Below are 23,554 nucleotides of genomic sequence, written 5' to 3'. Positions count from 1 at the left end.
ACTGATTCTAAATTCGGGCAAAACAAAATGCATGGTATTTTCAAATGCCAGGCATGTTACAAATCATGTCATTGATAAATTGGCTGGACATACTATAGAGCAAGTTAAAGTGTACAAATATTTGGGTGTGTGGGTTGAAGAATAGCTGAGCTTCACTGTGTATGTAGAGAACTTGATAAGGAAGCTCAAGCTGAAAATAGGATTTTATTACTGGCATAAGGCTTGTTTTTCTTTTGAGGCCAGGAAGGAGCTGGTACGATGTACATTACTGTCGGTTTTAGATTTTAGGGATGTTATATATATGCAGGCCTCAGCCACGACCCTGAGAACCCTTGATTCAGTGTATCATACAGCCCTCAGGTTCATTACACATCAGAAACGTCTAACACATCATTGTGATCTCTACAGCGCTGTTGGCTGGCCATCATTGACCTTGCGTAGGCTTAAACACTGGTATACACTGATTTATAAGGCCATGTTGGGTAAAATGCCATTTTTTCTCTGTTCTTTTTTAGTCAGGTCAAGTAAATAAATATAAATTACAGTCCCATTCTGATTTACTTCTAACAGAACCAAACATTAGAACAGATCACGGTAGAAATAGTTTTAGTTACTTAGCACCGTGGTCCTGGAATTCTCTAACAAACATTTAAAAAATGTGAAGATCTAGTTTCTTTGGTGGAGTTTAAACACTTGGTCGATGTATATATCATAGAAGAGTGTTATTGTTTTTAGGCCAGCTGTTTTTAGTCAAGATATTTGTGTTTTTAATGTAATATGTAATTGGTGTACTGTATGTGTGTTTATAGTTTTGTTTAATGTTGTGTTAGTGTGTGTAAGTTGTTTTGACTGAAGCGTTGTTCGCCCTGCTGCTATTGGACCAGGTCTCTCTTGGAAAACTGATAATATCTCAATGAGAACAAACCTGTATAAATAAAAGGTCAAATTTAAAAAATGTTAAAAAGTAGTATGGGATCTAAATATAACCTCTTTGTCTCCGTTCAACAGACGTCGCTAAGCTACAGAAACAATTGACCCCTTCCGTCCTCACCTACACACTCCCCCCACAGACATGCTAATCAAGCACACCTAATTTACAACAGACCAAACTGCCTGGTCTCTCTCTGTCCCCAGGTCCCAGAGAGTGTACTGGGGGCTGCAGCTGAACCCTACAGCAGGCTGCCAGGGCCCAGAGAGTGTAATGGGGGCTGCAGCTGAACCCTACAGCAGGCTGCCAGGGCCCAGAGAGTGTAATGGGGGCTGCAGCTGAACCCTACAGCAGGCTGCCAGGGCCCAGAGAGTGTAATGGGGGCTGCAGCTGAACCCTACAGCAGGCTGCCAGGGCCCAGAGAGTGTAATGGGGGCTGCAGCTGAACCCTACAGCAGGCTGCCAGGGCCCAGAGTGTGTACTGGGGGCTGCAGCTGAACCCTACAGCAGAATGCCAGGGCCCAGAGTGTGTACTGGGGGCTGCAGCTGGCTAACAGAGGTGATAATGTGAGGGTGTGCCAGTCAGTGTGTGTGTGTGTGTGTGTGTGTGTGTGTGTGTGTGTGTGTGTGTGTGTGTGTGTGTGTGTGTGTGTGTGTGTGTGTGTGTGTGTGTGTGTGTGTGTGTGTGTGTGTGTGTGTGTGTGTGTGTGTGTGTGTGTGTGTGTGTGTGTGTGTGTGTGTGTGTGTGTGTGTGTGTGTGTGTGTGAGAGAGTCAGTGAGTTTTTTAACATAAACAGGTCAATATAAACATGATGTGAATAAAATCTATTTCAGAAGAACAGAACAGCATACTGAGTTATCCTTATGTTTGGCCCTGATCTGGCTATGCCAAATGGCTGTGGGCTACACTAGTTCACTTTGCAGACAAGATTTGCTTTGAATTCCATGGCATTATTTTATATTATTTTATAGTATGAAGAATACAATTGAACATAGCTAAAATAGAAGGGATATTTTCTCCAAATGATTTCAGGGAGTGCTCACATGCGGCTATTCTGTGTTGTGCGGTTAACAATAAAAACAGGTCCTCCTATCTGCTTTATTTAGAGTTATTTATGTAACTTCAGTTGTGATAAAAATGTTGGCCTATGTGTTTTGATTTTAATAAATCGTAAGGCTGAATGATGCAACTCTAATGATGAAAAAAGCCTCATTAAAGGCATGAGCTCTTCATCAGGGTGTACACACTTCATCAGTCTCTCATTCACAATTTGACAAGCACTTGATAATGCCTCGAATTTCCCGGCTGCATCCCCTTTGTGTGGCCGTAATGTCCCCTAATAAAATACATGGCATTTGCGGCCAGTGGCTGTTGTGCCCTCGGGCTGAATATAATAATTATAATTCCCTTCTCCCGGCTGCTTACCGAAGCACCTCTCAATCACATGGCTCTCAGTCACTTGATAGGGTCTTTCTTACTGGCTACAAGTGCACATGTCCCTCTTATCCAATACCAATATTTTGGAAGAACTGTCCACATTTAATTTTGGTTCATTTTCGTCAGCCAATAAGATGAGTCGGCCTAACGAATAGCAAAAGCACTAACCTATGTCAATCTAGTATCCGCTATGGTACAAAAGTTTACCTGTTCTATGCGAGAAATAAATATTCCAAACATAGTCTGGGACAGTTCTGGGATGCGATAGATCCCAAATTAATACAACCACTAGAATGTAAAAAACTGTTTTAAGCAATGAGCCTGACGCAACAGATGATAATGTTTATGTTAAAATGTTGACAAACTATTAGGCTATTTCTTTACATTATTAGCACAGCAATGTGAACACGACAGTAAGAGTTAATGTTCCATTAGCAGGAAAACACCCTTCTCAAAAGGGACCACAAATGTGATTATGTATATAATGCTTTTATTATAAAGGTGCATTTCTATGTCTGCCAGTTATGCTCTACACTTGTTGTAAAGTGGATTAATGTGCCTCATTTTATGAAATTATTTGGCCGCTTTAGTTGTGATACAAACCTTATTAAAACATATAGGCCTATGGGCTAGGCTACATGAGGTGTGATACAAACCTTATTAAAACATATAGGCCTATGGCCTGGGCTACATGAGGTGTGATACAAACCTTATTAAAACATATAGGCCTATGGCCTGGGCTACATGAGGTGTGATACTAACCTTATTAAAACATATAGGCCTATGGCCTGGGCTACATGAGGTGTGATACTAACCTTATTAAAACATATAGGCCTATGGCCTGGGCTACATGAGGTGTGATACTAACCTTATTAAAACATATAGGCCTATGGGCTAGGCTACATGAGGTGTGATACTAACCTTATTAAAACATAGAGGCCTATGGGCTAGGCTACATGAGGTGTGATACTAACCTTATTAAAACATATAGGACTATGGACAAGGCTACATGAGGTGTGATACAAACCTTATTAAAACATATAGGCCTATGGCCTAGGCTACATGAGGTGTGATACTAACCTTATTAAAACATATGGGCTACATGAGGTGTGATACTAACCTTATAGGCCTATGGCCTGGGCTACATGAGGTGTGATACTAACCTTATAGGCCTATGGCCTGGGCTACATGAGGTGTGATACTAACCTTATAGGCCTATGGCCTGGGCTACATGAGGTGTGCGTCTAGGATTTGAAATAGTCGCAAAGCTGCCTTAATGCACACAAGCTGGGCATCAAGTGATAATACATCATTCACAAGTGATTGGCTAATATTGTCACCCATCAGACTATTCTTCTCTTTACATATATTATTTCGTATATGTGTGAACTTTGTTTTGATTCACATTACCCTGAAGAAGGCACAGAACTTTGATGATTTACTGATGACTACTGGGAGTTTATATATAGAGAGTGTGCGACTCTATTTTCATTCAGCTTATCGTTTATTCACTGTTAGCACATCTACACTAAATCATGTTTTCTGGGTGTTCAGCTCATGCTGTTTATTGCATTTAGAATGCACCATGAACATGCACCTGTCTCGAAACAGGGGCAGTGGACACTTTTCCCGTGGTTCATTTTCATGCCAGCCAGGTAGGCGATTACTCCTGTTGTAAAGAAAAGCAATGTAAATATAGTGGGCCTAGCCTACGGAAAGCTGATGGGATCCTCCTCTTTTTAATAGAGGCCATCCATCTGTCGTTTTCTCACACAATTGCATATCCTATAGAAATGTTACGTAACATGAGCTCATGGGCTCTCATGAAGTGTTTGATTTGATTTTCGATTACGTTTGCATTGATGTCAGAGTGATTAGAGGGACAATAGAGTTCTGAGTACCAGGCAGGTAGGATGTTTGTTGGGCTACTAATGACCATCAGCAGCATCAGAGCTTGGAGATGCCTAATTACCGTGACTAAACAGTCACATGGAATTTGACAGCCGTCATGACTCATAACCACCGGTGTGGCGGTAATACGGTAACCGTAACAGCCCTAACTCAAGCCAACTCATTCACTACCGTGAAACCACCACAGCAAGTCTGTGGGAAATATATAATTGACTCATTGCCCAACTGTGGAATTACAGAGGGAGGAGAGATCGTCAAAAATATATTATCATCCCAAAGTGACATCTACTTCCCTTCCTGAATCAGTCCTTACAGTGACAAAATCACTGGGTCAAAGTCACTGACAGAAAACTACTACATAAGCAACTTCTTAATGACTCCTTGTCCCCGTACACAGCTACACTGTCTAACTACTGATGCCACAAATGGAAACACACACACACTCTCTGCTAGAAATGAACTCTTCCTGCTCTCAGCGTTAGTTGGTTCAGCCACTAGTTTGAAAAGCATTAACACAACCAAAGAGATATTGACTAGGAGAGAAAGTGTGGGGGGGGGGGGGTAGAGAGAGAAGAGGAGAGTCACTCTCACCTGTCCTGGCATGTCCAACAGGGCCATCCTCAATGGAGAGGAAAGATTAACACACATCGGAGGAGAGGGAGAAAGAAACTAACGTTTCTCTGAGAAGAGGGAGGAGAGAGCTGCCGCAGGTGGGAGGAGTGAAGGAAGCAGACGTTTAGAGACGTAGTGCGTGTGTGTTACTACTTCAGAATGAGTAAGAGCAGACTCCATTCCCTCTCTCCTTCTCTCTTTCTCCTCTCTTTCAACATAAACCTGCAGTATTGCCTACATAATGGCTTACAGTTAAACATGTACAAGCTTAACAAGAGTTAATCAATTCCAACAGGTTCCTCTCCATTTTAGAGACATATTTCCCTCAGATTACACAGACCCACAAAGAATTTGATAAACTCTCATAATTACTGGGTGAAATACCACAGTGTGCCATCACAGCAGCAAGATGTGTGGCCTGTTGCCACAAGAAAAAGGGCAACCAGTGAAGAACACACACCATTGTAAATACAACCCATATTTATGCTTGTTTATTTTCCCTTTTGTGTCACATCTGCTCCTGCATCGCCATCTAGTGTTCATCCTGTGTCTCCTTGACCTGCCGCCACTGCCCCAGTACTCTCTCTCTAGTGTTCACCCTGTGTCTCCTTGACCTGCCGCCTCCCCCAGTACTCTCCCTCTAGTGTTCATCCTGTGTCTCCTTGACCTGCCGCCACTGCCCCAGTACTCTCTCTCTAGTGTTCACCCTGTGTCTCCTTGACCTGCCGCCTCCCCCAGTACTCTCCCTCTAGTGTTCATCCTGTGTCTCCTTGACCTGCCGCCACTCCCCCAGTACTCTCCCTCTAGTGCTCATCCTGTGTCTCCTTGACCTGCCGCCACTCCCCCAGTACTCTCTCTCTAGTGCTCATCCTGTGTCTCCTTGACCTGCCGCCACTCCCCCAGTACTCTCTCTCTAGTGCTCATCCTGTGTCTCCCTAACCTGCCGCCTCCCCCTAGTGTTCATCCTGTGTCTCCTTGACCTGCCGCCTCCCCCAGTACTCTCTCTCTCTCGTGCTCATCCTGTGTCTCCTTGACCTGCCGCCTCCCCCAGTACTCTCTCTCTCGTGCTCATCCTGTGTCTCCTTGACCTGCCGCCTCCCCCAGTACTCTCTCTCTCTCTCTCTCTGGGTGTATCTGATTGTGTGGGCGGAGACAGATGTGCTGGAGTCAGAGCAGATCCCCACCAGCTGCAACCTGTTCCATAATCAAGATCTCTAAAAAAAACTCAGCCCTGCCACTTCCACGCTGCCAGATAGACTGACTGAGCAGAGATTAAAATGTTTCTAGCCGTTTGTTACTTTTGAGATCCTGTTGTGCCCTGTTTTCCTCTCCTCCCTTCTCCAGTTCTGCACGCTCTGACTCTAGCCCCCGTCTCCAGTCCCACGTCTCGTCATCCTGCTACTCTGTTCTGGATTCCCCACTCTACTGCTCCCTTGGATTCTCCTCCGGACCTGCTTACCCTGTCCCAACCCCTCTCGCTCCAGCCTCAGCCTCCTCACCTGCTTACCCTGTCCCAACCCCTCTCGCTCCAGCCTCAACCTCCGGACCTGCTTACCCTGTCCCAACCCCTCTCGCTCCAGCCTCAGCATCCTCACCTGCTTACCCTGTCCCAACCCCTCTCGCTCCAGCCTCAGCATCCTCACCTGCTTACCCTGTCCCAACCCCTCTCGCTCCAGCCTCAGCCTCCGCGCCTGCTTACCCTGTCCCAGCCCCTCTCGCTCCAGCCTCAGCCTCCGGACCTGCTTACCCTGTCCCAAACCCTCTCGCTCCAGCCTCAGCCTCCAGACCTGCTTACCCTGTCCCAACCCCTCTCGCTCCAGCCTCAGCCTCCAGACCTGCTTACCCTGTCTCAACCCCTCTCGCTCCAGCCTCAGCCTCAGCCTCCGCACCTGCTTATCCTGTCTCAACCCCTCTCGCTCCAGCCTCAGCCTCCGCACCTGCTTACCCTGTCCCAGCCCCTCTCGCTCCAGCCTCAGCCTCCGCACCTGCTTACCCTGTCCCAGCCCCTCTCGCTCCAGCCTTAGCCTCCGCACCTGGTTTCCTGCAACCCACCCGAGCATCCCCTGACCTGCACTCCATCTCCCCCTGATACCCTCATCCAAGTGTCCTCGTCTGAGTCTGCTCTTGGGTTCCCCTGTTCCACACCGCGTAACATTTCGTAATTTAACTACTTGCACATCGTGATAACACTGTACGTAGCCATAATGTGACTTTTGAAATGTCTCTATTCCTTTTTTAAACTTTTGTTGTTAATGTTTACTGTTCATTTATTCATTTATGATCTATTTCACTTGCTTTGGCAATTTAAACATGTTTCCCATGCCAATAAAGCCCTTTTAATTAATTTGATAGAGAGAGAGGTGGGTTGAGAGAGAGCATGAGAGAGAGACTGTGTTTTTGTAAATCTAGCCATGGGGCTAAACCTTTTCTCTGAAACAGGGTTTTTCTTTCCTCTGCACAGACGCAGAGGCAACAGAAACTGAGCAGAATAACCCAGCTCACCTGAGGGAAAGAGTTCATTTGACCACCAAGCTGGAGAGTCAGCCCTTCTCTACTTCGTAAACATTTCTAACAGAGACCAGCCTGCACACACACACGGGTTACTGAATCCCTAGTGAAACCGGAGTAGAATTGTTAACATAGTTCCTCATGACCATAGAAAGTAGTTTGTATAGACTACTCCCGTACACAGTCCCTGTAAGATATACTCTGAGTAGCAGCAGTCTGTGTACAGTAGACCTTTGAACTCACACCACACACACACACACACACACACACACACACACACACACACACACACACACACACACACACACACACACACACACACACACACACACACACACACACACCAAGCACTAATGCAGCAGGGTCACAACCTGGTGGACAAACTGAATATGATCAGGATATGGTGTATGATGAGGAAACAGACTGCTGGCCTGTAGAGGGTGGTGAAGCTCTTCACAGCCAGAGATACGACTGCTCCTGTGAAACCTCACCACACACTCATCTCACACACACAAGCACGCGCTCACGCTCACTCACGCACACAAACACGAGCTCACTCACACGCACACACACTCACACGTACCCTCAAACACACACACACAAACACACACTTCTGAAAGGTTTAGCAGTTTATTTGAGACTGTTGGTTTAGATTGTCTCTAATGCAATAGAACAAACGACAGAAGTAGAACTGACAACATTGGGGGCCAATCAGAGGCCCTCTTACCTATGTGTGGGTGTGGTTCTGGGGGGCAAAACAGGAGGTCGACGTGGGATTGGAGCAGGGCCGCGAGGCTCTTTAGGGCCCGCCCCCACCACGTAGACTTTAGGGGGGAGGGTGGGCACGCATTGATCAGAAGAGGAAGACTGGTCATATTGGTCAACTGAGAAGGAAGAGGAGGAGGAAGAGGACGAAACAGGGGAGGGCTTTCTCCCTCCCTCCCCCATCTGCTGGGGGTGTCTGGCTGGTGAAACAGGAGAGGGCTTTCTCCCTCCCTCCCCCTCCTGCTGGGGGTGTCTGGTTGGTGAAACAGGAGAGAGCTTTCTCCCTCCCTCCCCCACCTGCTGGGGGTGTCTGGCTGGTGAAACAGGCGAGGGAGAGAGGCTAGGGAGAGGTACTGTGGGGGGATTGGTGGAGAGGCTAGGGAGAGGTACGGTGCAGGGATTGGTGGAGAGGCTAGGGAGGGGTACAGTGAGGGGTTTGGTAGAGAGGCTAGGGAGGGGTACTGTGGGGGGATTGGTGGAGAGGATAGGGAGAGGTACTGTGGGGGAATTGGTGGAGAGGCTAGTGAGGGGTACTGTGGGGAGATTGGTGGAGAGGCTAGGGAGAAGTACTGTGGGGGGATTGGTGGAGAGGCTAGGAAGGGGTACTGTGAGGGGATTGGTGGAGAGGCTAGGGAGGGGTACTGTGAGGGGATTGGTGGAGAGGCTAGGGAGGAGTACTGTGAGGGGATTGGTGGAGAGGCTAGGGAGGAGTACTGTGGTCGGTGTGTTTGTAGAGGAGTGTGTATTGTTATGTTTATGTCTGGGTTTGGGTGCCATGGGGGAGTGTTTAGGGAGGTGGGGATGAAGCGTAGTGGGGGGCCCTTTGGGGTGCTGCGAGGGGGATGGGGGGTAAGGGGGGTCCTGGGCAGTAGAATGGGGGCGGTAGAGTAGGAGGTAGAGTTGGGATTGGGGGTGGTAGGGCAGAAGGTAGGGTTGGGATGGGGGGAAGTCTGGCCGCAGTCCAATGTCTCTACAGGCACAGAGCGGTACTTAGTCCTCTCCTTGGGGATTGGCCTCGGTCTCTCTCCATCCCTCACTTCTTCCCTGTACACTGATCTCTCCTTAGGGACTGGTCTCTCTCCTCTGGATACTGGTCTCTGTGCAGGTAGTGGTGTCTCTCTCCCCAAAGGACTGGGTCTGAACACAGCTCTCTCTTCCTCTTTCTGGTCTCCCTCTGCAGCCAGATGTGTGAGTAGGGCATCGTGCTCTCTCTCGGGGTGTGTGTGGTGGTGTGTTTTTTGCAGGCTGACTAGGATGCGTTTGCGGTGCCCAGGCAGTTTGATTCCAATCGTCTCCAGCTGATCCTGGGTCAGCCCTTGGCATTCCAACAACGTTCCAAACCCCGCGTCCTGGAACACTGGGAAATACTGGTCCAGATGCAGAGCACACAGCCACTCCCACACCGACACACACCCCTCCGCCTCAGACATCACCACAGAGTGTGTGTCTACGTGTACGTGTGTGTCCCTGTGTGTGTGTCCCTGTGTGTGTGTCCCTGTGTGTGTGTCCAGGCAGTGTTCAGATCAAACCTGTGGCAGAAACAGGAAAACAGATTAGGATTTAAACCTTTATCAATAGAAGTGTACATCTCAGTCGATACAATTCACTTTCAGTATATTACTTTCAGAAACACATTGTAAGTGGAATTTTAATATTTGTGCTTTTCTCATTATAACTCATTTACGTTTTCTATTCATGTGCTGTCCTAATAACCCATTTCTGTGTTCATGCAAGTGGCTGACTGTACAAATCTTCACTATCAGTACCTGCAATGTGGCAGTACACCCAGACCGTGTTCTGTTCAAGGTCTCAGCTTAGAGAGAAAGAAGCCTTGTAAGGTATTGGTCCGTCACATGTTCTGAACCAGTATTGGTCTGTCACATGTTCTGAACCAGTATTGGTCAGTCACATGTTCTGAACCAGTATTGGTCAGTCACATGTTCTGAACCAGTATTGGTCAGTCACATGTTCTGAACCAGTATTGGTCAGTCACATGTTCTGAACCAGTATTGGTCAGTCACATGTTCTGAACCAGTATTGGTCCGTCACATGTTCTGAACCAGTATTGGTCTGTTATGTTCTGAACCAGTATTTGTCAGTCACATGTTCTGAACCAGTATTGGTCAGTCACATGTTCTGAACCAGTATTGGTCCGTCACATGTTCTGAACCAGTATTGGTCAGTCACATGTTCTGAACCAGTATTGGTCCGTCACATGTTCTGAACCAGTATTGGTCAGTCATATGTTCTGAACCAGTATTGGTCCGTCACATGTTCTGAACCAGTATTGGTCAGTCACATGTTCTGAACCAGTATTGGTCCGTCACATGTTCTGAACCTGTATTGGTCAGTCACATGAATGAAAAAAAACAGTAATGATGAATGAATTATGCTAAATCTTGCAAATATAACTTGTCTGTGTATATAAGACAACTGCTAGGACTGCCCCAGGAAGAGCTCCTGATTGACATGTGTACTATGGTGCACTGAGTTGGTTGGAACCTCTCCAGCACGCTGGCTATAAACAATGATTCATTTAAGATTGACTATGTGTGTCCCTGTATAAGAATTTCCCATGACAACATACACACGGAAACCCCATGAAGAGGATGTTACAGTATAAGACTAGCGTTTACCATCTTTCACAGACTTTCAACATCAAGAAGTTCCACCGTTTGGTCAAGGAACACCAGAGCAAAAGCTTTACTGTTGGTAAATTATATTTTCTTCCTCTTGCCCTCTTTTCTCTAGCTTTCTATCTCACCACAGATAAGACACCACCGTCTCTAAACAGACCACAAACACACACACACACTGCATCAACACACACACACACACACACACAAAGATGATAGAAGATGCCTCTTTCTCTCCTCCTAAACTAAACTAAAAATAGCTAGTCTTAAAGTAACACTTTAAGTGATCAACAGATCTTAATCTATGGAGTCTAAGAAATGTGGTGTGCTCTTTAAAAACCTCCACCAGCTGAGACCACTATTTCTCTCTCTCTCTCTCTCTGACAAACACACATGCAGTTCTTTAATACACCAACTAAAGTCATAATTATACTTTTTCTAAACTGCCTTCTATAAATAGGGACCTATTTACTGATGAATGTCTGTTTAGTTATGACCGTGTTTTTCCTACTGTTTGTATTTATTTAGATGTATGTATTTTATTTTATTTATGGCATTCAAGGCTCATCTGTAAAAGAGACCTTGGTCTCAGCATGACTCCCTGATAATAGAAAAGTAAATATAATAATACATATAAAATTAATTAATTTAAAGGACTAAAGTGGAATCCCAGTAGTAGAGTATGTGAATAGCTTCTCCTTTGGAGAAATACTGTAGAAAATACCAGATGAATGTGTAACATCAAGCACTGTACGTTCACCACATCTCATAGCTTCAACGGTAACTCAGATGTGGAACAAGAGGATGCTGTGTACGAGGATGTAAGAGCCGAGTGACACAAGAGACATATTACACATAACACACGCACACGCACACGCACACATCAACGTAAGAATTCATTAAACCACCGTGCAGAAAACCGTCTAATAGGTCAACTCCATTTTATTCTGGAACCAGAAAGACCAGACTAACAGACCATCAGACTGAAGGACAGAGGTGGTGTCAATCACCCATCACAAGAGAGTCAACACACACACACACACACCTGTACCTGGTACTGCTAAAACAGAGTGATCTAAGGACAGTGTCTTTATATGATGGACACACACAACCGGTGTCTATTTTGCATGTTAAATGGACACCATCTCTCTGTGTGTGTGTGTGTGTGTGTGTGTGTGTGTGTGTGTGTGTGTGTGTGTGTGTGTGTGTGTGTGTGTGTGTGTGTGTGTGTGTGTGTGTGTGTGTGTGTGTGTGTGTGTGTGTGTGTGTGTGTGTGTGTGTGTGTGTGTGTGTGTGTGTGTGTGTGTGTGTGTGTGTGTGTGTGTGTAAGGACATAAGTGTCTGTAAAATGTGTTTCCTGTCTTCCTGTGTAGACCAGGACATAAGTGTCTGTAAAATAATTGCAAAATCATTTCCTGTCTTCCTCTAACTGACAGACCAGAGACCACGGAGAGAAACGCTGTGCTCTCGCTCTCTCAATGAGCAAATTTAAGGGGATTTATTGGCATGGGAAATATATGTTTACATTGCAAATGAAATAGATCAACAAAAAGTGAAATGAACAGTAAGCATTACATTCACAAAAGTTCCAAAGGAATAGAGACATATCAAATGTCATATTATTTCTATATACAGTGTTGTAACAATGAGCAAATAGTTAAAGTACAAAAGGGAAAATAAATAAACATAAATATGGGTTGTATTTACAATGGTGTTTGTTCTTCACTGGTTGTCCTTGTGGAAACAGGCCACACATATTTCTGCTGTGATGACACACTGGTATTTCACATATGGGAGTTTATCAACATTGGATTTGTTTTCAGCACCAAAGTGCTAAGAAGATTGGTGCCAAGTCAACAGCTGAATGGCTCTGTTGAGTCTACACTGTAAACAATAAAGAGGGACACAACCTGCAACCATTTGTAAGATGTTACTGAGTTCACAGAAGGAAATCAGTCAATTGAAATAGGCACAACCCACTTGGAAGCTAGGTCCACCCACTGGGGAGCCAGGCCCAGCCAATCAGAATGAGTTTTTCCCCACTAAAGGGCTTTATTAAAGACAGAAATACCCCCCCCCCCCCCCCCTCAGACAATCCCACAGGTGAAGTAACAGGATGTGGAGGTCCTGGACTGGCGTGGTTACACGTGGTCTGTGGTTGTGAGGTCGGTTGTGAACGTACTGCCAAATTCTATAAAATGACGCAGGAGGCGTGGTGAACATACCTGCAGTCAGCATGCCAATTGCACGCTCCCTCAAAACTTTAAACATCTGTGGCATTGTGTTGGGTGACAAAACTGCCCATTCTAGAGTGGTCTTTTATTGTCCACAGCACAAGGTGCACCTGTGTAATGACCATGCTGTTTAATCCGCTTTTTTTAAAGAGGGTAATCAGACCTAGTGTAACCGCAAACTGACATTCACAGTTGACAAAACTTCTATTCAGTCTCTGTGTAAATGTTAATTGCAACTATCCTGAGTACAATTTGTTCGGTAGTTATGTGGACTTGGAGACAGCCAGCAAATGGATTTATTGTGTTGATTGTACAAGGGCTTGATTATACACTGCTCAAAAAAATAAAGGGAACACTAAAATAACACATCCTAGATCTGAATTAATGAAATATTCTTATTAAATACTTTTTCTTTACATAGTTGAATGTGCTGACAACAAAATCACATAAAAATTATCAATGGAAATCAAATTTATCAACCCATGGAGGTCTGGATTTGGAGTCACACTCAAAATTGAAGTGGAAAACCAAACTACAGGCTGATCCAACTTTGATGTAATGTCCTTAAAACAAGTCAAAATGAGGCTCAGTAGTGTGTGTGGCCTCCACGTGCCTGTATGACCTCCCTACAACGCCTGGGCATGCTCCTGATGAGGTGGCGGATGGTCTTCTGAGGGATCTCCTCCCAGACCTGGACTAAAGCATCCGCCAACTCCTGGACAGTCTGTGGTGCAATGTGGCGTTGGTGGATGGAGCGAGACATGATGTCCCAGATGTGCTCAATTGGATTCAGGTCTGGGGAACGGGCGGGGCCAGTCCATAGCATCAACCCAGCCACATGAGGTCTAGCATTGTCTTGCATGAGAACCCAGGGCCAACCGCACCAGCATATGGTCTCACAAGGGGTCTGAGGATCTCATCTCTGTACTTAATGGCAGTAAGGCTACCTCTGGCGAGCACATGGAGGGCTGTGCGGCCCCCCAAAGAAATTCCACCCCACACCATGACTGACCCACCGCCAAACCGGTCATGCTGGAGGATGTTGCAGGCAGCAGAATGTTCTCCACGGCATCTCCAGACTGTCACGTCTGTCACATGTGCTCAGTGTGAACCTGCTTTCATCTGTGAAGAGCACAGGGCGCCAGTGGCGAATTTGCCAATCTTGGTGTCCTCTGGCAAATGCTAAACGTCCTGCATGGTGTTGGACTGTAAGCACAACCCCCATCTGTGGACGTCGGGCCCTCATACCACCCTCATGGAGTCTGTTTCTGACCGTTTGAGCAGACACATGCACATTTGCATGCACACTTGCATCAAGGCGGAGGTAGCGGTCCTGCTGCTGAGTTGTTGCCCTCCTACGGCCTCCTCCACGTCTCCTGATGTACTGGCCTGTCTCCTGGTAGCGCCTCCATGCTCTGGACACTACGCTGACAGACACAGCAAACCTTCTTGCCACAGCTCGCATTGATGTGCCATCCTGGATGAGCTGCACTACCTGAGCCACTTGTGTGGGTTGTAGACTACCACTAGACTACCACTAGAGCTACCACTAGAGTGAAAGCACCGCCAGCATTCAAAAGTGACCCAAAACATCAGCCAGGAAGCATAGGAACTGAGAAGTGGTCTGTGGTTACCACCTGCAGAACCACTCCTTTATTGGGGGTGTCTTGCTAATTGCCTATAATTTCCACCTGTTGTCTATTCCATTTGCACAACAGCATGTGGAATTTATTGCCAATCAGTGTTGCTTCCTAAGTGGACAGTTTGATTTCACAGAAGTGTGATTGACTTGGAGTTACATTGTGATGTTTAAAAGTGTTCCCTTTATTTTTTTGAGCTGTGTATATTGCACAAGTTTTTATGACCCTTTTGATATTCATACTTACTAGATGTGTTGTGTGCTTAGACTTGATATTTGCTGTGTTGCAGTTACACTACTTGAGAATTGAATGTTACTGAAACTACTACCTGCTTTTTGTACTGAAGACACTAAAACTGTAACCTGTCTGATTGCCGCTCTAAGCCTGCTGGCCACAACGGGATTATTTGAACCTTTTTTGTAATAACTATTTTTGATAATCCTGTGTTGTGTATATTCCATAGCGGTACCCAGTTCAGGTCTCCACTGACCCGATCCTAGAGCTTCTGGTTGTTAAAACCTCTCTCTCTCTCTCTCTCTCTCTCTCTCTCTCCAGGCTGGTTATAACAGTGTCTCTATACTGAAGTAACAATGGGGTCTTCTGTTACAAGAGCAGGTCAATAACAGGACACAAAACACACACAGAGGCCAGGGGGAATCGTATGGAGAGGACAGAGCAAGAGTTCTGATTTAAGACACCCGTTAAAGAGATTTACCTGACACATCTTTGACATTCTCTAAGGGAAGTATGAGATTGTGTGTGTGTGAGGTCAAGCTTCACACCCCCTTTCAACTACACACAAAACGCCAGAGTTAAACTCTGTTTATCAGCTATCAGTTCTTTATAAACTGCCCTCTAGAAGGGCTGTGGCATCACAAGGTGACATTTCCATGGCCTCAATGTGAGCTACCTTCTCTCTCTTTCTCTGCATTGTAGCACCTCCGCTTCACACCACAGGCTGCCCATTTAACACAGAGGAAACAGAGAAAACGCCTGACTCTCCTCACACTGCTGTCTCTCTCTCACACCTCCCGTCACTCACACTGCTGTCTCTCTCTCACACCTCCCGTCACTCGTCTCCGGCCCTGACAGACAGAGTGGTAAACATGCATAGACCACTCTGCCCATCACACACACACACACACACCCACACAAACAGAATGACTCACACCAACCTCGGTACCCCTGCTTCAAGCATGCTCAATAACTCGAACACACATTGAATTCCTCTGACAGTGCTTCTAGTAAAGGGTCCCATATGGAAGGGAATAATACCATACCCTAGGGGGTCTGCCCTGTCCCTGTCCCCCTCCTCACCCATGGAGGGCTGCTAGGCTGCAGAGAGGAGGGTGACAGAGGTGGGATGGAGACTGGGGCACTAGATATCATTCTCTCTATACTCTGCTGCTACCCTGGGGTAATCCTCTGTATACTCTGCTGCTACCCTGGGGTAATCCTCTCTATACTCTGCTGCTACCCTGGGGTAATCCTCTGTATACTCTGCTGCTACCCTGGGGTAATCCTCTCTATACTCTGCTGCTACCCTGGGGTAATCCTCTCTATACTCTGCTGCTACCCTGGGGTAATCCTCTCTATACTCTGCTGCTACCCTGGGGTAATCCTCTCTATACTCTGCTGCTACCCTGGGGTAATCCTCTCTATACTCTGCTGCTACCCTGGGGTAATCCTCTCTATACTCTGCTGCTACCCTGGGGTAATCCTCTCTATACTCTGCTGCTACCCTGGGGTAATCCTCTCTATACTCTGCTGCTACCCTGGGGTAATCCTCTCTATACTCTGCTGCTACCCTGGGGTAATCCTCTCTATACTCTGCTGCTACCCTGGGGTAATCCTCTCTATACTCTGCTGCTACCCTGGGGTAATCCTCTCTATACTCTGCTGCTACCCTGGGGTAATCCTCTCTATACTCTGCTGCTACCCTGGGGTAATCCCCTCTATACTCTGCTGCTACCCTGGGGTAATCCTCTCTATACTCTGCTGCTACCCTGGGGTAATCCTCTCTATACTCTGCTGCTACCCTGGGGTAATCCTCTCTATACTCTGCTGCTACCCCAACATTTCACAGGGAGATGTTTCATAAACTCAGCTATTACAGACTCCCATAGCGACCCAGGCTAACCCTATCCCGGACTATCACTAACCCAGGCTAACCCTATCCCGGACTATCACTAACCCAGGCTAACCCTATCCCGGACTATCACTAACACAGGCTAACCCTATCCCGGACTATCACTAACGCAGGCTAACCCTATCCCGGACTATCACTAACCCAGGCTAACCCTATCCCGGACTATCACTAACCCAGGCTAACCCTATCCCGGACTATCACTAACCCAGGCTAACCCTATCCCGGACTATCACTAACGCAGGCTAACCCTATCCCGGACTATCACTAACCCAGGCTAACCCTATCCCGGACTATCACTAACCCAGGCTAACCCTATCCCGGACTATCACTAACCCAGGCTAACCCTATCCCGGACTATCACTAACGCAGGCTAACCCTATCCCGGACTATCACTAACACAGGCTAACCCTATCCCGGACTTCACTAACCCAGGCTAACCCTATCCCAGACTATCACTAACCCAGGCTAACCCTATCCTGGACTATCACTAACCCAGGCTAACCCTATCCCGGACTATCACTAACCCAGGCTAACCCTATCCTGGACTATCACTAGCCCTTGCTGAACTTACCCTAACTCAGGGTTGCAGCAGGTCTTATGAGCATTCTCGAGTGATGAGTGTGCCACAGACGGGCCAATCTCTTTGTTTTCTCTTAAATCAGACTGTTGAGAGAGGGTGGAGGCAACATGAGTCACGGTAGCCTCTTCTCTCCCACAGGTCAGATTTTAGATCAGCCTTTCTAACCATCTCTCTCAACACACACACACACACACACACACACACACACACACACACACACACACACACACACACACACACACACACACACACACACACACACACACACACACACAGACTACAGCTAAAATTATGGAGGTGGTATATAGTAGAGAAAATAACATGAAATTATCTGGCCCCAAAGTCAAGTAGCAGTGTTTCCCGTACATTCATTTAGCAGCGGTTGACATGCTAGCCACAGCTAGCATGTCAACTAGAAAAGCTAACAGCTAGCATGTCAACTAGAAAAGCTAACAGCTAGCATGTCAACTAGAAAGGCTAACAGCTAGCATGTCAACTAGAAAGGCTAATAGCTAGCATGTCAACTAGAAAGGCTAACAGCTAGCATGTCAACTAAAATGGACAAGAGCTAGCATGTCTTCCAAGATGGCGTAGCAGTGAAGACGTGTTTGTTTTGTCCTCTTGTTTACTTTATTTTTTTTTGTATATATATTTCAATTTATTTTCAATCTCTTCTCAATTTGTTATTCGATTATACCTTCCGGTAACCTGCCTCACCCAATGTGATACGGAATCGCTATTATTTTAAATTTTAGAACACATTCAAGAATCTCCAGAAGCTAACAAGCTAATTAGCTATAAGCTATTTAGTCATTGTTAGCCACTGCTAGCGGCTTTGACCTTCTGCACAGATACCAGCCCTGTTTTTAGCCTGGATAATACTTGCTTCTCTACCAATATCGCTTGTCTACCAATATCGGATTGTCTCTCCACAACAACGCCGGATTCCTGCCGTAATCCCTGGACCACTACTTCTGATCTTCACAGCTAGCTAGCTCCCGGCTCACAGCTAGCTAGCTTTCACTCCCCGTGGCACCTAGTACCGAAGCTATTCCCTGAGGCTCGCCTCCCGGCCTACTCAGCTGTTCACCCGAACCCCACTCATACACGGCTAGAGCCCAAAACTCCACCGCATCCTTGCTGTAAACTCTGGACCTTGACACCGGATCACCGCTGCTACCAATTGGATATAGTGGCTAACACCACTGCCACAAAGCTAGCACCAGTTAGCCGTGAGCCAGGCACATCTCCCGGCTAGCAAACTAAATTCCACAATACCTCTTTCGCCATCTGGCTTGGATTCTCTGTCGACACGGCTTCCCGCTGCACCACCACGACTGGTCTGCCGACGAATACTCCATCCTCTGCGCCTTCATCCGGCCTCCGTCGGAGCAGATGCTACTAACTTTAAACGCTGTGTCGTTAGCGTAGTGGGGCTCCCCTGTTCCATCTATTACTGCCCCCTGGACACTATGATCACTTGGCTACATAGCTGATACCTACTGGACTGTCCATTAATCACGGTACTCCATTCTGTTAATTTATTTTTTATCTGTCGGCCCCAGCCGCGAACTCAGACTCTGTGTGCAGTTAATCCGACCCTCCCTACAGAGTCATCGCCTTTTTATCTGCTGTTGTTGTGTTAGCTGATTAGCTGTTGTTGTCTCACCTGTTGTTTTAGCTAGCTCTCCCAATCAACACCTGCGATTACTTTATGCCTCGCTGTATGTCTCTCTCAAATGTCAATATGCAATATGTTGTTCAGGTTAGTTATCATTGTTTTAGTTTACAATGGACCCCCTAGTTCCACTCTTCATACCTCTGATACCTCTTTTGTCCCACCTCCCACACATGCGGTGACCTCACCCATTATAAACAGCTTATCCAGAGATACAACCTCTCTTATAATCACCCAGTGCCTGGGCATACCTCTGCTGTACCCGCACTCCACCATACCCGTCTGCGCATTATGCCCTGAATATATTCTATCACGCCCAGAAATCTGCTCCTTTTAGTCTTTGTCCCCAACGCTCTAGGCGACCAGTTTTGATAGCCTTTAGCCGCACCCTCATACTACTCCTCCTCTGTTCCTCGGGTAATGTGGAGGTAAACCCAGGTCCTGCATGTCCCCAGGCACCCTCATTTGTTGACTTCTGTGATCGAAAAAGCCTTGGTTTCATGCATGTCAACATCAGAAGCCTCCTCCCTAAGTTTGTTTTACTCACTGCTTTAGCACACTCTGCCAACGCTGATGTCCTTGCTGTGTCTGAATCCTGGTTTAGGAAGGCCACCAAAAATTCTGAGATTTCCATACTCAACTATAACATTTTCCGTCAAGATAGAACTGCCAAAGGGGGAGGAAGCCTGCAAAGTAATGTCATACTTTCCAGGTCCATACGCAAACAGTTTGAACTTCTAATTTTAAAAATTAATCTCTCCAGAAATAAGTCTCTCACTGTTGCCGCCTGCTACCGACCCCCCTCAGCTCCCAGTTGTGCCCTGGACACCATTTGTGAATTGATCGCCCCCCATCTAGCTTCAGAGTTTGCTCTATTAGGTGACCTAAACTGGGATATGCTTAACACCCCGGCAGTCCTACAATCTAAGCTAGATGCCCTCAATCTCACACAAATCATCAAGGAACCCACCAGGTACAACCCTAAATCTGTAACCAAGGGCACCCTCATAGACGTTATCCTGACCAACTGGCCCTCCAAATACACCTCCGCTGTCTTCAATCAAGATCTCAGCGATCACTGCCTCATTGCCTGTATCCGCTACGGGTCCGCAGTCAAACGACCACCCCTAATCACTGTCAAACGCTCCCTAAAACACTTCTGCGAGCAGGCCTTTCTAATCGACCTGGCCCGGGTATCCTGGAAGGATATTGACCTCATCCTGTCAGTTGAGGATGCCTGGTCATTCTTTAAAAGTAACTTCCTCACCATCTTAGATAAGCATGCTATGTTCAAAAAATGCAGAACTAAGAACAGATATAGCCCCTGGTTCACTCCAGACCTGATTGCCCTCGACCAGCACAAAAACATTCTGTGGTGGACTGCAATAGCATCGAACAGTCCCCGCGATATGCAACTGTTCAGGGAAGTCAGGAACCAATACACGCAGTCAGTCAGGAAAGCTAAGGCCAGCTTCTTCAGGCAGAAGTTTGCATCCTGTAGCTCCAACTCCAAAAAGTTCTGGGACACTGTGAAGTCCATGGAGAACAAGAGCACCTCCTCACAGCTGCCCACTGCACTGAGGCTAGGGAACACGGTCACCACCGACAAATCCATGATTATCGAAAACTTCAACAAGCATTTCTCACCGGCTGGCCATGCCTTCCGCCTGGCTACTCCTACCTCGGCCAACAGCTCCGGCCCCCCCGCAGCTCCTCGCCCAAGCCTCTCCAGGTTCTCCTTTACCCAAATCCAGATAGCAGATGTTCTGAAAGAGCTGCAAAACCTGGACCCGTATAAATCAGCTGGGCTTGACAATCTGGACCCTCTATTTCTGAAACTATCCGCCGCCATTGTCGCAACCCCTATTACCAGCCTGTTCAACCTCTCTTTCATATCGTCTGAGATCCCCAAGGACTGGAAAGCTGCCGCAGTCATCGCCCTCTTCAAAGGGCGTGACACCCTGGACCCAAATTGTTACAGACCTATATCCATCCTGCCCTGCCTATCGAAGGTCTTCGAAAGCCAAGTCAACAAACAGGTCACTGACCATCTTGAATCCCACCGTACCTTCTCCGCTATGCAATCTGGTTTCCGAGCCGGTCACGGGTGCACCTCAGCCACACTCAAGGTACTAAACGACATCATAACCGCCATCGATAAAAGACAGTACTGTGCAGCCGTCTTCATCGACCTTGCCAAGGCTTTCGACTCTGTCAATCACCATATTCTTATCGGCAGACTCAGTAGCCTCGGTTTTTCGGATGACTGCCTTGCCTGGTTCACCAATTACTTTGCAGACAGAGTTCAGTGTGTCAAATCGGAGGGCATGTTGTCCGGTCCTCTGGCAGTCTCTATGGGGGTGCCACAGGGTTCAATTCTCGGGCCGACTCTTTTCTCTGTGTATATCAATGATGTTGCTCTTGCTGCGGGCGATTCCCTGATCCACCTCTACGCAGACGACACCATTGTATACACTTTCGGCCCGTCATTGGACACTGTGCTATCTAACCTCCAATCGAGCTTCAATGACATACAACACTCCTTCCGTGGCCTCCAACTGCTCTTAAACGCTAGTAAAACCAAATGCATGCTTTTCAACCGATCGCTGCCTGCACCCGCATGCCCGACTAGCATCACCACACTGGATGGTTCCGACCTTGAATATGTGGACACCTATAAGTACCTAGGTGTCTGGCTAGACTGCAAACTCTCCTTCCAGACCCATATCAAACATCTCCAATCGAAAATCAAATCAAGAATCGGCTTTCAATTCCGCAACAAAGCCTCCTTCACTCACACTGCCAAGCTTACCCTAGTAAAACTGACTATCCTACCGATCCTCGACTTCAGCGATGTCATCTACAAAATGGCTTCCAATACTCTACTCAGCAAACCGGATGCAGTTTATCACAGTACCATCCTCTTTGTTACTAAAGCACCTTATACCACCCACCACTGCAACCTGTATGCTCTAGTCGGCTGGCCCTCGCTACATATTCGTCGCCAGACCCACTGGCTCCAGGTCATCTACAAGTCCATGCTAGGTAAAGCTCCGCCTTATCTCAGTTCACTGGTCACGATGGCAACAGCCACCCGTAGCACGCGCTCCAGCAGGTGTATCTCACTGATCATCCCTAAAGCCAACACCTCATTTGGCCACCTTTCCTTCCAGTTCTTTGCTGCCTGTGACTGGAACAAATTGCAAAAATCGTTGAAGTTGGAGACTTTTATCTCCCTCACCAACTTTAAACATTTGCTATCTGAGCAGCTAACAGTTCGCTGCAGCTGTACATAGTCCATCGGTAAATAGCCCACCCAATTTACCTACCTCATCCCCATACTGTTTTTATTTATTTACTTTTCTGCTCTTTTGCACACTAGTATCTCTACCTGCACATGACCATCTGATCATTTATCACTCCAGTGTTAATCTGCTAAATTGTAATTATTTGCCTACCTCCTCATGCCTTTTGCACGCAATGTATATAGACTCTTTTTTTCCTACTGTGTTATTGACTTGTTTATTGTTTACTCCATGTTGCTGTCTGTTTATCTTGGCCAAGTCGCAGTTCTCAACTAGCCTACCTGGTTAAATAAAGGTGAAATAGAAAATAAATAAAAAAGTCAACTAGAATGGCCCACGGCTAGCATGTCAACTAGAATGGCCCACAGCTAGCATGTCAACTAGAATGGCCCACAGCTAGCATGTCAACTAGAATGGCCCACAGCTAGCATGTCAACTAGCATGGCCCACAGCTAGCATGTCAACTAGCATGGCCCACAGCTAGCATGTCAACTAGAATGGCCCACACCTAGCATGTCATCTGGAAAGGCTAACAGCTAGCATGTCAACTGAGCAGCTAACAGTTCGCTGCAGCTGTACATAGTCCATCGGTAAATAGCCCACCCAATTTACCTACCTCATCCCATACTGTTTTTATTTATTTACTTTTCTGCTCTTTTGCACACCAATATCTCTACCTGCACATGACCATCTGATCATTTATCACTCCAGTGTTAATCTGCTAAATTGTATGAATGGCCCACAGCTAGCATGTCAACTAGCATGGCCCACAGCTAGCATGTCAACTAGAATGGCCCACAGCTAGCATGTCAACTAGAAAGGCTAACAGCTAGCATGTCAACTAGATTGGTCAACAGCTAGCATGTCAACTAGATTGGTCAACAGCTAGCATGTCAACTAGAAAGGCTAACAGCTAGCATGTCAACTAGAAAGGCTAACAGCTAGCATGTCAACTAGAAAGGCTAACAGCTAGCATGTCAACTAGAATGGCCCACAGCTCGCATGTCAACTAGAAAGGCTAACAGCTAGCATGTCAACTAGAAAGGTCAACAGCTAGCATGTCAACTAGAATGGCCCACAGCTAGCATGTCAACTAGAAAGGCTAACAGCTAGCATGTCAACTAGAAAGGCTAACAGCTAGCATGTCAACTAGAAAGGCTAACAGCTAGC

The 23,554-nt window shown here is 46.7% G+C and overlaps 1 protein-coding gene across 1 annotated transcript in view; it reads right to left on the bottom strand.

Moving 5' to 3' along the window:
• The window catches only part of LOC124004955 (arf-GAP with Rho-GAP domain, ANK repeat and PH domain-containing protein 1-like), a 122,674-nt gene that overhangs the window by 96,792 nt on the left and 2,328 nt on the right, over nucleotides 1–23,554 (bottom strand). Inside the window, 1 exon segment of the mRNA XM_046313759.1 lies at nucleotides 8,125–9,691. Within this exon segment, the coding sequence (XP_046169715.1) occupies nucleotides 8,125–9,592 (1,468 nt within the window). The 5' untranslated portion in view covers nucleotides 9,593–9,691.

This window comes from Oncorhynchus gorbuscha, linkage group LG19 (assembly GCF_021184085.1).
Source record: "Oncorhynchus gorbuscha isolate QuinsamMale2020 ecotype Even-year linkage group LG19, OgorEven_v1.0, whole genome shotgun sequence".
Taxonomy (NCBI): domain Eukaryota; kingdom Metazoa; phylum Chordata; class Actinopteri; order Salmoniformes; family Salmonidae; genus Oncorhynchus; species Oncorhynchus gorbuscha.
This window is presented reverse-complemented; position numbering and strand designations above follow the sequence as displayed.